Source organism: Bubalus kerabau, chromosome 20 (assembly GCF_029407905.1).
Source record: "Bubalus kerabau isolate K-KA32 ecotype Philippines breed swamp buffalo chromosome 20, PCC_UOA_SB_1v2, whole genome shotgun sequence".
Classification (NCBI taxonomy): domain Eukaryota; kingdom Metazoa; phylum Chordata; class Mammalia; order Artiodactyla; family Bovidae; genus Bubalus; species Bubalus kerabau.
Genome location: NC_073643.1, coordinates 58,254,861 through 58,270,832, shown reverse-complemented (window position 1 = coordinate 58,270,832; position 15,972 = coordinate 58,254,861). Strand labels below are relative to the sequence as shown.

At 40.5% G+C, this 15,972-nt stretch overlaps 1 protein-coding gene across 6 annotated transcripts in view; it reads right to left on the bottom strand.

Annotated features, from left to right (window-relative positions):
* The window catches only part of RAF1 (Raf-1 proto-oncogene, serine/threonine kinase), a 79,112-nt gene that overhangs the window by 31,070 nt on the left and 32,070 nt on the right, over positions 1 to 15,972 (bottom strand). For 4 of the 6 annotated variants that reach the window (XM_055557442.1, XM_055557448.1, XM_055557447.1 and 1 more), the window contains exon 2: positions 914 to 1,146. In XM_055557442.1, the coding sequence (XP_055413417.1) occupies positions 914 to 1,120 (207 nt within the window). In that variant the 5' untranslated portion in view covers positions 1,121 to 1,146. Of the gene's footprint in view, positions 1 to 913; positions 1,147 to 6,173; positions 6,239 to 15,972 lie in introns of all 6 variants that reach the window. The other 2 variants (XM_055557443.1, XM_055557445.1) reach the window with 1 other exon arrangement.

The window sequence follows — 15,972 nt, the reverse complement described above, 5'->3', positions numbered from 1 at the left end:
GAAAAGACCTTCTAGGCAAGACTAAGTCGAAGGGAGGCCCAGAGCTAGAAACAAAAAAGCAAGGGGGTGTGAAGAGAATATAAAGCAATAAAATCTACAACTAGAAACTCAATTAACAAAGACTCTAAGTAGAACCCTCTTACACTGTTGGTGGGAATGAAAATTTGTAGACACACGATGAAAAACAGGATAGAGGTTCCTTACAAAACAAAAACCAGAGTTACTATATGATCCAGCAATCCCACTCCTGGGCACATATCCAAAAAAGACATAAACTAATTCAAAAACATACATGCACTCAGTGTTCACAGCACTATTCACAATACACAAGACATGGAAACGACCCCAGTGTCCACCCATGAACAAAAATGAACTACTGCCATTTAAGATTATCATACTAAGTGAAGTCAGTCAGAAAGAGAAAACAAATATTATGTAATTATCATTTAAATGTGTAATCTAAAGACAGATGAATCTACATACAAAATCAAAACAGACCAGACATAGAAACCAAGCTTATTACCAAAGGAGAGGGGAAAGAAAGGTGGGATAAGTCAGGAGTGTGGAATTAACAGAAACAAACTACAATACATTAAATAGATTAGAAACAAGGATCTCCTGTATAACATGGAGAACTATTCAACATCCTGTAATAACCCATAGTGGAAAGGTATCTAAAGCATATATATATGCTGGAGTCACTGTGCTGCATGCCTGAAACCAGCACAACAGTGTAAATCAACAACACCTCGATTCAAAACAAAGGTGCAACTACAAGACACTAGAATAAAATCTAAAAATACAGACTCTGGTGACAGTGAAGATTTTTGCTATCTATAAGATGGGCAACATGATCTGTAATGTTTTCATAGGTGATGGACAGCTACATTTTAGGAGAGGAATGTTCACGTACCACTGTTCTTTGCTTGTTTGGCAAAAACACACGGATAGTGTTGCTTGTCTTAGAAGGGTCCGTAAGTTTGCCGTCATCTGACGCCCGACGCTGATAGCCAAACTGCTGAACTATTGTAGGGGAGATGCAGCTGGTGCCGTCAAACACCGTGTCTTTGAATCCGAAACCGTTGCTGATCGTCTTCCAGGCACCCTGTATGTGCTCCATTGATGCAGCTTACGCAGCACTTCAAGCTAGCAAAAAAAAAAATTCTTGAGTAAAATTAATTAGCTCAACAATACAATAAACAGAGTAACTGTGAAAACAGTACTATGTGGGTTTTTTTGTAGGTGACATATTCTGCTTAAATACATTATTCAGAAAACTTCTATTATAGTATATAATAGACAGACAACTCAAAAATGAACAAGATGGGGACTAGAGATCAAAAGACTCATCAAGGGTTATACAACCAGGTAAGAGCCAACATGGAACATAGCCTAGGTCTAGTCTAATGCTTTTTCAATTCCACTTTTTCTTTTGTTATTGTATATTAAGCACAAACTACCTCTGAATATTAGTAACACATTAGTACTATGAGAAATACAAAAAAAAAAGTGTAAGCCATCATTTTCTGCCTTTGAAGAAGAAAAAGAAACCAGTTTTTGTAAGATGTGTGTTAGACACTTTATATATAAATTATCTCATTTAATCTATAATAAGGACCCAGAAAGATTTTAAATACCTTCCTCCAACCATGCTTTAATTTTTAAACAAATGAGGCAGAGGAAAACCATGCTACTTGCCCAAGAACATCCAGGTTGATAAGTAAAATAACCAGATTCTGTATCTGTTTATATATAAAGTACATGAACTTTCCAACATAACATTCGTTGGAGTCCAGTTTTAGTGCGGAAACAAAGCTTACAAACAGATGCAGAGATAGTAACCTAACAAAAAGTAATCAAATGTTTTAATAGGGCAACAAGAAAACCGCAGTTGAAGTCCACAGACATTCACACAATGAGAGTAAGTTGGAGATACTCTGCAGTGAGGCCGTGCCATGCCCTGGCACCGGCTGGGAGTCAGCCACCATGCAGAAGTGACAGGGGGTCCACAGCCATACCACCCTGAAGGCAATCGATCTCGGCAGAAGTGAGAGGTGCTTCCACCTTTACAGAACAGTGAGGTCGACAGGGAACCCATCCTTCTCAAGCCTTCCTTCTTCAGAAAGTTGTTTTATCTTATTATCAGCATTGTCAGCAGTAGTTACCATTGACTAGATGCCCACTACCTATCATGAGAATGAGTATATGCTGCATACACCCCATTCATATTATCCACCCTGATCCTTAGGGGATACTCTAGGTGGAAATGACATCCATTTCACTCTACCTGGCAGAGATGGGATTCAGAACTGGGCAGCTCTACCTGATTCCAGAGTCCTTACCTTGTCATACGTAACACTGACACTTGAAATCATTTAGTCAGAGCTAAAATGGCCCAGAGTTAAAGATCATTTAATCCAAACATCTTGCTCTGTACCAGAACCTTCTGTCTGCACACCCACTATGCGGTAAGCTCTTTCTCACCTCACATGCCTGAATCCAGAAGGGACGATAGATACTAACTATTCTGAGCTGACAGCTGAGGAAACTAGAGAAGTTTAGAGACAGCATCACTATATGGCATCACTCTCATAAAGTCTTGACAAAACTTTTTGGAGAATATTGTGAAGTCAAGTGGGCCTTAGAAAGCATCACTACGAACAAAGCTAGTGGAGGTGATGGAATTCCAGTTGAGCTATTCCAAATCCTGGAAGATGATGCTGTGAAAGTGCTGCATTCAATATGCCAGCAAATTTGGAAAACTCAGCAGTGGCCACAGGACTGGAAAAGGGCAGTTTTCATTCCAGTCCCTAAGAAAGGCAATGCCAAAGAATGCTCCAACTACCGCACAATTGCACTCATCTCACACACTAGTAAAGTAATGCTCAAAATTCTCCAAGCCAGGCTTCAGCAATATGTGAACCGTGAACTTCCTGATGTTCAAGCTGGTTTTAGAAAAGGCAGAGGAACCAGAGATCAAATTGCCAACATCCACTGGATCATGGAAAAAGCAAGAGAGTTCCAGAAAAACGTCTATTTCTGCTTTATTGACTATGCCAAAGCCTTTGACTGTGTGGATCACAATAAACTGTGGAAAATTCTTCAAGAGATGGGAATACCAGACCACCTGATCTGCTTCTTGAGAAATTTGTATGCAGGTCAGGAAGCAACAGTTAGAACTGGACATGGAACAACAGACTGGTTCCAAATAGGAAAAGGAGTTCATCAAGGCTGTATACTGTCATCCTGTTTATTCAACTTATATGCCGAGTACATCATGAGAAACGCTGGACTGGAAGAAACACAAGCTGGAATCAAGATTGCCGGGAGAAGTATCAATAACCTCAGATATGCATATGACACCACCCTTATGGCGAGAGTGAAGAGGAACTCAAAAGCCTCTTGATGAGAGTGAAAGTGGAGAGTGAAAAAGTTGGCTTAAAGCTCAACATTCAGAAAACGAAGATCATGGCATCCGGTCCCACCATTTCATGGGAAATAGATGGGGAAACAGTGGAAACACTGTCAGACTTTATTTTTCTGGGCTCCAAAATCACTACAGATGGTGACTGCAGCCATGAAATTAAAAGACGCTTACTCCTTGGAAGGAAAGTTATGACCAACCTAGATAGCATATTCAAAAGCAGAGACATTACTTTGCCAACAAAGGTTCGTCTAGTCAAGGCTCTGGTTTTTCCTGTGGTCATGTATGGATGTGAGAGTTGGAGTGTGAAGAAGGCTGAGCGCCGAAGAATTGATGCTTTTGAAGTGTGGTGTTGGAGAAGACTCTTGAGAGTCCCTTGGACTGCAAGGAGATCCAACCAGTCCATTCTGAAGGAGATCAGCCCTGGGATTTCTTTGGAAGGACTGATGCTAAAGCTGAAACTCTAGTCCTTTGGCCACCTCATGCGAAGAGTTGACTCATTGGAAAAGACTCTGATGCTGGGAGGGATTGGGGGCAGGAGGAGAAGGGGACGACAGAGGATGAGATGGCTGGATGGCATCACTGACTCGATGGACGTGAGTCTCAGTGAACTCCGGGAGCTGGTGATGGACAGGGAGGCCTGGTGTGCTGCGATTCATGGGCTCACAAGGAGTCGGACACGACTAAGTGACTGATCTGATCTGATCTGATTGTTAAAAACAAAAAAACTATTAAAAATTTGAAATGTTCTTAAAGACTAACTTGGTAATTCAATGTTGCTCTCAGAATGTACCCTACAGAAGTGTAAGGCAAGGCCTTCCCTGAGGCTCCGTGGTTAAGACTCTGCACCGCCAATGCTGGGGCATGGGTTCGGTCCCTGGCTGGGGAACTAAGATCCCACATGTCGCAGGGCACAGCCGAAAAACAAAAAAGAGATATGGATAAGCATCTTCACCACAGGGTTGTTCATTTCCTTGAAAAACTGGGGAAAAGACGAAATACTTAACAACAGAGACTTTCATGTTAACTCCCATGTGACAAAGTTGCTCTGTATGTGCAGAGATAGAAAAAGCAACCCAAGACAAAATGAAAAATGTAGTCTGAACCTCTTTCATACTAATCTAGAAAGGAGAAAAATCTAAAATCATTTTTTTAAAGGTGAGAAAATCTAGAGTAATAAACAATGTGCCAATAACTATTTCAGCCAATAACTATATTCAGTATATATAAATTTTTACTTTATATATATATATCTACTTTTTGCTTTTTATATTTTACTACTACACGAGAAGCCTATTTTATTTGTGTAAGGGGGAGGGGCAGGACAAGATCCTACAGCCTTCAAGGGGCAGGACCATGACGCATTGCCTCCCATTTCTTTCTGACACCACCCAAGCTCCAACACATTCCTAATTCTATTACCATGAGGTCACTTTTTAGGGACATCTACAGCTTCTTTTCCCTAGACCTTTTTGCCCAACTAAACAGAAAGACTTATCTGAGCATCTCAGTAGCCTGAAAAGGTGTGGCTCAGAATAAAAGCTAAACTCCCATCAAGCTGCACAGCTCAGTACTTCTGAACGTTCCGTTCCCTTCACCTGGAAAGCCGAAGCCTCCACAAACAGCCAAGCTGTCCTTTTCAGAGCATTAAGGGCTTTACTTAAAATATCATTTAGAGACACTTTCTCCACCCTAACCGTAAGACTCCACAGCCCTACCCCCATCAAATAACCCAGTCTTACTTTCTTCATGCCACTTACCACTTACGTTAACCGTTTACAGATTTTGGTCAGTGCCTCCCACCCTCTTTCTGCTCCATGCCAATCTTGCCAGTGCCTCCTGCCAATCTTGTTCACTACTGTATTTTTAAGTCCTTGATACAGTACCTGGATCACAAAAGCACTCAAATATTTATTAAATGAATTCAGTTAGGAACCAGAATAATGCTGCAAAAAAATATATTTTAAAAGAAAAGACCTGTCAAGAACTAATAAATGTAAATTAAATCTCCATCTGGTAGTACATCTTTAAAAAAAAAAAACAAAAAAACACCATTATTCAGCAAAAGACAAACTGCAATAAACTGCATTCTGCATTATAATCTATTGGCTAAAGAACCCACTTACAAGACTTACTGCTACTGCTAAGTCACTTCAGTCGTGTCCAACTCTGTGCGACCCCATAGACGGCAGCCCACCAGGCTCCCCCGTCCCTGAGATTCTCTAGGCAAGAACACTGGAGTGGGTTGCCATTTCCTTCTCCAATGCATGAAAGTGAAAAGTGAAAGGGAAGTCGCTCAGTAGTGTCCGACTCCTAGCGACCCCATGGACTGCAGCCCACCAGGCTCCTCCGTCCATGGGATTTGCCAGGCAAGAGTACTGGAGTGGGGTGCCATTGACTTACCTGCAGCCTAAATTCAAGATCATAGTTATTTTATGATCAATTCTGTGTCTTACTGTAGACACTTAGAAAATAACGCTGGTACTTAGTAGGAACACATTACAATAACTGTTAATAAAAACTGACAAAAGCAAATCCACTCTAATTCTCAAGTTTTTAATTATTTATCAGTCATAACTTTGAAGTTTCCATGTCTATATCAAGACCACTTACAGGCTAAGAAGCATGTTAAAGCAGTGCCTTTTTCATGCCACTCACAGAAAATGATGAATCCTAATTGTAAGGCATGCTGAGATAAGCAGACAAGACCAGAAAAGCCAAGGGCCCTACCAGTTGCCCCAGTGCTGACCTCTGTATCACAGGAAGCTGTAAGCCAAAGTATTCTGTAATCGATTAACGAGAAAGGATACACATCTAAAAACAAGAACAAAGAGTCTTCTAAAAAAGCATATAGCAGCCAACATACTTCAATATTAAATGAAGACATTCAGAAACCCCATTGATACTACTCCCAAATGTAAAAGTATGCATACTGTAAATATAAATCTAGTTTATAATATTATGATCTCTCCCTCTGATCTGTTGACCAAATGCTCTAAGTTAAAATATATATATACACAGCCACACATATCCTCCTAAAGATATAATAAAATTAGACAGTCCAAAGTAGAAGTCTACTTCTGATAGTAAAAGGTCTTTTACAGTTCCCAAGAAAAGTTTCAAAACAAACACATTCTCTTATGAAGAGAAATTCATTATATCAGAAGAAATAATTTAAAACAAGACATATATACTTCCCTACAACACAAGAATATAATAAGAGGATTATCAGTCCTAACATACAAAGAACTCCTGAAAATTAATAAGAAAATTTTCAAACTTTAATTATGGAGTATTTCATATTTTCATATTTAAATAGAAAAACTACTGGACATTATTGCTAAAATTGTAAATTATTCATCCATAAGATGGGTCCAGGGCTTCCCTGGTGGCTCAAATGGCAAAGAATCTGCTTGCAATGCAGATAGTGTTGGTCGCTCAGTCGTGTATGACCCCATGGACTGTAGCCCACCAAGCTCCTCTGTCCATAGGATTTTTCAGGCAAGAATACTGGAGTGAGTTGCTATTCCCTTCTCCAGGGCAACTTTCCCATCCAGGGATTGAACCCAGATCTCCTGCATTGCAGGCAGATTCTTTATCGTCTGAGCCACCAGGGAAGAGACCCAGGTTTACTACCTGGGTTGTCGAGAAGAGCCCCTGGAGGAGGGCATGGTAACCCACTTCAGTATTCCTGCCTGGGAAATCCCATGGACAGAGGAGCCTGGTGGGCTACAGTTCATGGGGTCGCAAAAAGTTGGATACGACTGAGTGGCTAACACTTTCACACTTCTCAAGATGGGGCCAATGACATAATCTATTAAAAAATACTTCAAAGGACTATATGTGCTGTGTAATATCAAAAGTAAATCAAACATTTAAAAAAAGAAGTTTAAAGTGTTCATAAAGTATTTCTTGGTATTTATCCAACCTTTTCAATCCTTACATAAAAGTTTATTGTGTAAAAGAGGATTGTTCAGTAAGCCATTTGAAGATAACTTTGGAAACAAAAAGTTTATATGGAACCTAATTTTAAAAGCTCCTTTCTGTCCCATGATTAAAAAATAACTTTTTAGATAACTCTCTTCACAAATACAAAGTAGTAGCTTTATTATGTCAAAAGACCCTGACTGTAAACACTTCAGTGTTTTTATATATATATATATATATATATATATATATATATAGTGAAACAGCCTAAGAATTTGTATTCGACAAGCTAAACATTGACCTTTTACCAGAAAGGACACAACATATTCACAATCTCATTATGACAGCAAACTGCTATAATTTTAGGAAGCCTATAATTTACTTAACATGAATTCTAGCCTATTCTAGAATAGAACATTCTAGAACAGGCTAGGCTCAACTGGTTTTAAGCTGCTTCCTTCTGCATTCATACCCCTTCTCCTCCAGTCATCCCCATTACAGAGCAACACAGAAATCAAACCTAGATCCTACTCTACTTTGCTTCCTCCATGACTCTTCCATTAAAGATGTGCCAAAATGGGCTTACCCCCAAATCCAGTCTCTGAAAGACACCACAGGAGTTGACATTTTATGATAAAAGGGGGGGGACAATTCATTAATTAATAGGTATCATAGCTTTCCTGAGTCACTTAGTCTATATCTGTCAATCATTAGTTGATCAAAATTTCCCTAAATCTATTACTTCTAGCATAATTTCTGAGGCTGACAGCCTCCATAGGTTCACCAAAAAGTCTGCCTTTTATTGACTTCATGCTTCACCTGTCACACTGGAATTTGAAGGTTTTGTAGTCTAAACTCCTTTTTAAAGCCGAATCTTTCTATTTCAAAATGTTTGCTTTCACTACCATAGTTCACTTGTCATAATCATTCGACCTCACTTATTCTCTGCATGAATATTCTTTTAGAAAGTTAGAGAATGATATCTATCCTATATCTAAGTTAAAAAGTGGTTTAGAAATTCTAATAGTACTGAGTTTCATGGGTAGTGGTTTAGTTGCTAAATCATGTCCAATTCTTTTGACTCCATGCACTGCAGCCCTCTGTTCCAGGCTCCTCTGTCCATGGAATTCTCCAGACAAGAATACTGGACTGGGTAGTCATTTCCTTCTCCAGGGGATTTTCCCAATTCAGGGACTGAACTCAGGTCTCCTGTATTTCGGGCAGATTCTTTCCCATCGGAGCCACCAGGGAGTTCGGGAGCGAACAAAAGAACCACACTAGAAAGCACATTGCCCTGAATTATGCAGCAAGGGGACTCAAGGAAGAGTCGAGGACCAAACCCGTGAATAATCTGCTCAATTCTATCTTGAGATTCATTTCAGCTGCGTTCTCTGGGCCCTCCTGGTTGGTACAGTAGTGCCCCATCTTAGAAAGCTTAGCGTGCTGCAGTTTCAGTTACCTGTCTGAAAATATTACATAGAAAAGTTCAGAATGAATAATTCCTAAGCTTTAAACTGCACGCCTTTCAAAGCTTTTTGATTTCTGAGTAGTGTAATGAAATCTCACACCAATTCGCCCCCTCCTGCCGGGATGTGAACCATCCCTCTGCCCGGCACACCCACACTACATGTTCCACCTGCTCTGTAGTCCTTTAGGGGTCTTCTGGGTTACCAGGTGGGCTGTCGCGGCAGGGCAAAAGTCCAAGAGTTGTGATGCTGGCAATTCGAATATTCTCTTACTGGGCCTAATTTATAAATTAAACTTTATCATATGTATATATGTATGTACAGCATAAAACAGTACATGAGTTCTGAACTACCTGTAGTTTCAGACACCCATGGGGGAGTGGGGGGCAGACACTTAAGAAAGTATCCTTCACAGTTAAGGGGGGACTATTATGTAATTAAAATAGTATCCAGCATGCTTCAAACAAGGACAGAATAAGTACCTTCTTAATAGCCAGCTTCTTCAAGGAAGACTTCCAAAACTTAAGTCTCTTTCTCTCCCAGACTGTAACTCAGCACTTTTTCACACTGTGGAGTGTGACCCCTAAGTGTTCAGAATATCATTTTCATGAGTTATGACCAGCTTTCTCAAGTAAGGTAGAGCAGAGTGTATCCATGTAGCAGAGTTAAGTACTACTTTGAGAAATCTCTGACTCAGGTACACACACATCATAAAATGTATTCCTTAGTATAGATCACTGCTGCTGCTGCTGCTGCTGCTACGTCGCTTCAGTCGTGTCCGACTCTGTGCGACCCCAGAGACGGCAGCCCACCAGGCTCCCCCATCCCTGGGATTCTCCAGGCAAGAACACTGGAGTGGGTTGCCATTTCCTTCTCCAATGCAGGAAAGTGAAAAGTGAAAGTGAAGTTGCTCAGTCATGTCCGACTCTTAGCGACCCCATGGACTGCAGCCCACCAGGCTCCTCCGTCCATGGGATTCTCCAGGCAAGGATACTGGAGTGGGGTGCCAGTGCCTTCACTACTAAGTCTGAAAACTACTGGTGTAATTATAAAGCTCAGAATCCCTACCAGAGCATTCACTGAGTTCTCAAGTGCATTTATCCACTCAGAATATATCTTGTGCTTGAATGATCAATTTTTTTTTAAGGATCCATGTAGTCTTAGATTGTCTTTCTTAGTTTTACCAATGAACTCTCTCCATGTGTCTGCTAATTCCACCTTATGTTATGTACTAAAATAGTCATTTCTGCTAATTCATGTGATTCTTCCAGTTTTCATGTATTTCACTGCCAAGCAGACTCAAAGAAACTCAGTATACTAAGCTTTCATTCTTTTCTCAGGTTCCATTAAGTTATTTTGTGAGCTTATTTATCATTCTCATAAATGACAGAATGATCTCTATTCATTTCCAAGGCAAATCATTCAATATCACAGTACTCTAAGTCTATGCCCCAATCACTAATGCTGAAGAAGCTGAAGCTGACCAGTTGGTTCTATGAAGACCTACAAGACCTTCTAGAACTAACACCAAATAAAGATGTCCTTTTCATTATAGGGGACTGGAATGCAAAAGTAGTAAGTCAAGAGATACCTGGAGTAAAACAAGTTTGGCCTTGGAGTACAGAATGAAGCAGAACAAAGGTTAACAGTTCTGCCAAGAGAGCACCCTGATTCTAGCAAACACCTTCTTCCAACAACACAGAAGATGACTCTACACATGGACATCACCAAATGGTCAATACCAAAACCAGACTGATTATACTCTTTGCAATCTAAGATGGAGCAAAGTCAGCAAAAAGAAGACCAGGAGCTGACTGTGGCTCAGACCAAGAACTTGTCATTGCAAAATTCAGACTTAAAGAAAGTAGGGAAAATCCACTAGGTCATTCAGGTATGACCTAAATCAAACCCCTTACGGTTATACAGTGGAGGTGGCACAGACTCACGGGGTAGACCCGACAGAGGCGGGAGACTACGGATGGGGTTGTGAACCCGCGCAGGAGGTAGTGATCAAGACCGTCCTCAAGAAAAAGAAGTGCAAGAAGGCAAAATGGTTGTCTGAGGAGGCCTTATAAATAGCTGAGAAAAGATGAGAAGTGAAAAGGCAAAGGACAAAAGGAAAGCTATACCCACCTATGCTGGGAGCGATTGGGGGCAGGAGGAGAAGGGGACGACAGAGGATGAGATGGCTGGATGGCATCACTGACTCGATGGACGTGAGTCTGAGTGAACTCTGGGAGTTGGTGATGGACAGGGAGGCCTGGCGTGCTGCGGTTCATGGGGTCGCAAAGAGTCGGACACGACTGAGCGACTGATCTGATCTGATCTGATACCCACCCATATCTATGGAATCCAGAGTTCCACAGAAGAGCAAAGAGAGATACTGTGACATTTTTAAGGCATGGAATTTATATTCCCATGATGAAGTCTCATTTAAACATATATGTAAATATATTTATCTGTTTGGTTGTGCCAAGTCTTAGTTTCCAGCATGCCAAATCTGTTTTTTCCCCCAGTTGCAGCATGTGAGATCTTAGTTCCCTGATCAGGAATCGAACTTTGGTGCCTTGCATTGTGAGTCCAGTCTTAACCACTGGACCACCAGAGAAGCCCCTATGAAGTCTCATTTACTAAATTAGTTTACTCCATGTTGAAGTTGTAATATTTCGTTCTCTCTCAAAATTGCCCTTCCTACAATGATCATTGTTGCTGTAAGATCTTCTGTTTCCTATTCTTTTCTGCTTTCAAAGGAAATACCAAATAAGAGTGTGGGGTTAAATCTATTTCACTGAACTTAATGCAGATTCCACTCCCAATTTAAATCCTTCTCCAAAGTGGACGTGAGAAAGATTATCCTCACTCAGAGTCTCGTAATTTTTTTTTTTTAACCTCACTTCTGGAGAGTTCCAGAGATCAAGTCTCTGGATAGCAAGCATGAGAACCTCAAAAGATACAAAGTAGGCTTCCGAAAGTCTTTGAAGGCAGCCCCTATGTAGAAAAATTCTACATGTCTCTACTGAGCTTTGGGTTCTTTGCGATGTCCTTCAGGTAGAAACTCTTCCCATAAAACCTCCTTTCTTTGCTTCCTATTCATAAAGAATTTACCACTCTCTCTTGTGTTTTTATATTGCTATTATTCACATGCATGCTATTAATAGCCCTTCCCTAGTTATTCACATGTTTGCATCCCTATTTGGCTATAAGCTCCTTGAGGACAGAGCACACACATGCCTCTCTGCTTCCCTTTGTTTCCCCAGAACTTACTATTAGCACAACACATGACTCACAGGAGTTATTCAACGAAGACTTCAAATCAATGAGATGGTTGTTGCAGAATCCACAACATATTAAACATTTAGATTTATGTAAATTATTAAGGGAAAGGGCTATTTTTAATATGTAATATAAGATTATAACCACAAGCAAGGATCCATGAAAAATACAAATACTTAACAAAGACTAGTTATCTGAACAGTAACAATGTTGGTTTGTTCTCTATTTTGACACCTGCCAAAACTGACTAGGAAACGAGACATATTCACCAAAAATGAATTTCTTAAAATTCTGTACCAACTATACAGCAAGAATAACATTAGCTAATTACTACTGCATTCTTGACATTTCAGTATGTACAATACTACTGAGTACAGACTACAACACGCAGAGTAATACTGAATTTTTCACATTTCATTATGTAAGTATCAGTTCTTTAAACACAATCTCTCATTTAAGCCTCCCAAGAACTCTATAAAGATACTATTATCCTGATTTTGGAGATAAGGAAACTGAAGACCAAGAAAGTTAAATAAAACTGTCCAAGGTTACACAGTAAGATAGAGAGCCAAGATTACTGACAGAATATCTGAGGTCAAAAGCGCTCACAAGTTGTGCCAGAGCTTTATCACACTATCACTCTTTATTCTTCAGGCAGATAAGATCAGTGCGTTTGTGTGGCAGGCTGCTGCTCAGATGAGGTGCCAGATTTCAACCCTGTGGCTGCCTGCTCTAGCTTCCTGCTACTGGCTCCTTCCTTCCACTCTGATCAGTTGTTTTTATTACACTTTTATTTAAAATATGATATAATTAAATTTGGGGAGGGGCATAAAAGAGGAAAGTTACCCATAACCTTATTCATCCTGACAAAACATTTTTGGATACCATCTCCTAATATTAGAAGCATGGTACATGGATGTCTGTTCAGAATCTACTTCCACCTTTTATTAGCTGTGTGGCCTTTTGCCAAATTACTTAATTTCCCCTATACCAATTTTTTCACTCAGTCACATTACGGAGCAACTATTATGTACCAGACACTGTTTTACTCTAGATGCCTGAGTTAACTCAGTGAATTAGAGACAAAGACCCCTGATCTCCGGAGAAGCGGATCTTCTAGAGGACACATACAAAACAAAGTAAATTACATAACATGATAGCTGGTGATAAGTGCTGGGGGAAGGGAGACAAGCTGCAATTTATATAATGAGGTCAGAGTCGGTCTCACCGAGGAGGTGGAGTTGAGTGAGGAAGTCAGGAGTTTGACTTGCAAGCTGCTGGGGGGACAGTCAAGGCAGAAGGAGCAGCCAGAGAAAACCTACAGGAGGAGTGTCCTGCGCACAATTAGCAAAGATCATGGAGCTCAGTGAAGTGCGAGTACAGCCGGGCGAGGGGGCGATGCCGTCACCCCAGGTCACCACTGGAAGGACTCTGCCTTTTACTGAGGGAAATGGGAAGCCACTGAAAAGTTTTGAGCAGAGAAGACACACAACCTAAGGTCTTAGAAGGACTAGTCCAGTTGCTACATGTAAATAAACTACATGCACAGTAGACATCCAACTATGAAGTTCAGAAGATGTCTGTGCTGAAGGATTAACTCACTGAGCTGTCATGAAAATGGTTCAATATTTGTAAATGGCTGTGCCTGATGCTGATATTGCTGTAGCTTCAGCCTTACCAAGGCCACTCAGCACGGAGAATGAGAGAGACGGAAAACGAGCCTGTGCCTCAGTGTGCCGTGTATACAGACAGACCAGGCTGATGGAAGGGGCTCTCCTAAATCCCGTGAAGTGGGCAGTCCTGGGAGCTGAGCTACCGACTTTCGCTATTTAGCAATGCTGTCTTTGGGGCTAACTGTGGCCTCAATCCTGTCCATACGTGTACATAGGCACAACTGCAGTCTCAATCCAAACACTGTTACATTATTCTCCTTCCAACTTTAAATATTTGATAATTCTTTGTCTAATCATTGTGTTGCATATAATTCATCCTTAACCTACTCTTAAGTCACATTTTTTTTTCAGAGCTAAAAGTCTCTGAAATCAGAACATATGATAAAAACAATGCTGTGCCTTACTTGTCCCAACAGAGAACCTGAAAAGAATACCATCAGGTATGTAAGTATTTTGCTTAATAACCTAGGTATGAGATACTAGGTCAAAAGGTAAGAATTATGGATGAATGCTGCGACTCTCACAATTTTAATATTTTAAAATTGGTCTGGGATGAATTTTTGTCTTTAAGATAAGCTTATTTTCTGAAGCAACTGGTGGCTATTTCCTCTGATCTTTTTTACCGCAGGGTGGCGGGGGTGGAGTAGAGGGTTAGGGTAGATTTAACCCGGAAAAGGAGGGTTGTGCTATTTCATTATCTTAGAGGTGACAAAGACTTCTGACAGTTTAGAGAGGGTAAAGATACAGACTGATAAAGGCAACACCAATGGGTGTAACTTTCTTAAGCATTTCACATTAGGTCAGCTTTCCATCAGAAGGCTGGGTATTGAGTAAGATTATTTTGTGTTTTTTATACTCCATGGAAGAAAAGGAGCACTCAACAGCCTAATTCCCAAAGAGGTCTCTTAAACTCTTCTAATAAGGTGGCTCAGGTCTTTATTCCTGGGAAAAGTACAACAGAGGGTCTCTACACTGGGAGGTTTCAGGTACAGTTGACAGCATGGGTGCTATTCTGAAAACCACGCTAACGGAATGCCTGAAAGCAGAGACCAAAGAGCTTCTTCCACAGCTGGGCAAACAGGCTCAAAAAAACACCCAACATTAGCTCCCCTACTGTACAATGAAGCTCAAAGACAACAAGCCTAACCCAAGCCTAACCAATTGAAAGATTCCAATCAGCTATTTAATCCAATCCTTTCAGAAATAAGACTGCCAAGGATTATCAGACACTTGAACACGGATGATAAAGACCAAAACACAACAGGAAACACATACACCCCTGCATGACTTGAGCTATCAGATTAACTGAAATGATCAGAACAGAGCCCATCAAATGCTCATTGCACTAAATTTTACAGTAATGGGGTAACAGAAAATTCCACAAACTTCTAGAGAAAAAAAAAAAAGGGATCAGGAATTGGAATGGCTTCAAATTTATCAACACTGGAAGCTAGAAAAATAATGAAGACTTCTAAATTCTAAAGGGAAATTATTTCCAAATTAGAATAATCACCAAAACTATTGTAGAAAAGAGGTATTTTCTGACATTCATTACAAAAATATTTCACCCTTCACGATCCATGTCTCAAGGGATTTGTTACATGATTAAGAATAAATCAAGAAAGAGATGAGATATAGGAAAAAGGGTGTCTAACACAAGAAAGAAGCAAAACAAAATCCCCAGGCCAGTGGGCGGAAATCTCTGAATCACATCTGTGCATCAGGGACAACAATCCAGAACTGTGTGACCCTCTGTAGCACCGTAAACTGCACAACGACACTCACCTGCACAATGGCCTTTTCTTCAGAGACAGAAGGAGAGGGGAGGGGGAAAGGGGTAAGGGAGGAAAGGTAGGGAGAGAAGAGATGGAAGCAAACAGCCCACATTTTTAGTTTTACATGATCCTATACTCTCCATTTTTTTTTTTAACTGAAGTATAGCTGATTTACAATGTTGAGTTAATGTCTGCTGTACAACAAAGTGATTCAGTTATACATACGTATATTCTTTTCTATATTCATTTCCATTACGGTTTATCACAAGATACTAAAGTTCCCCATGCTATATCATGGGACCCTGTTTGCCCACCCTGTGTGTAATTAGTTGGCATCTGCCAAGCCCACACCTGCACTTCATCCCTCCCCAAGCCCTCCCCTGGGCAACCACAGGTCTGTTCTGTGTCTGTGAGCCCGCTGCTGTTTTGCAGGT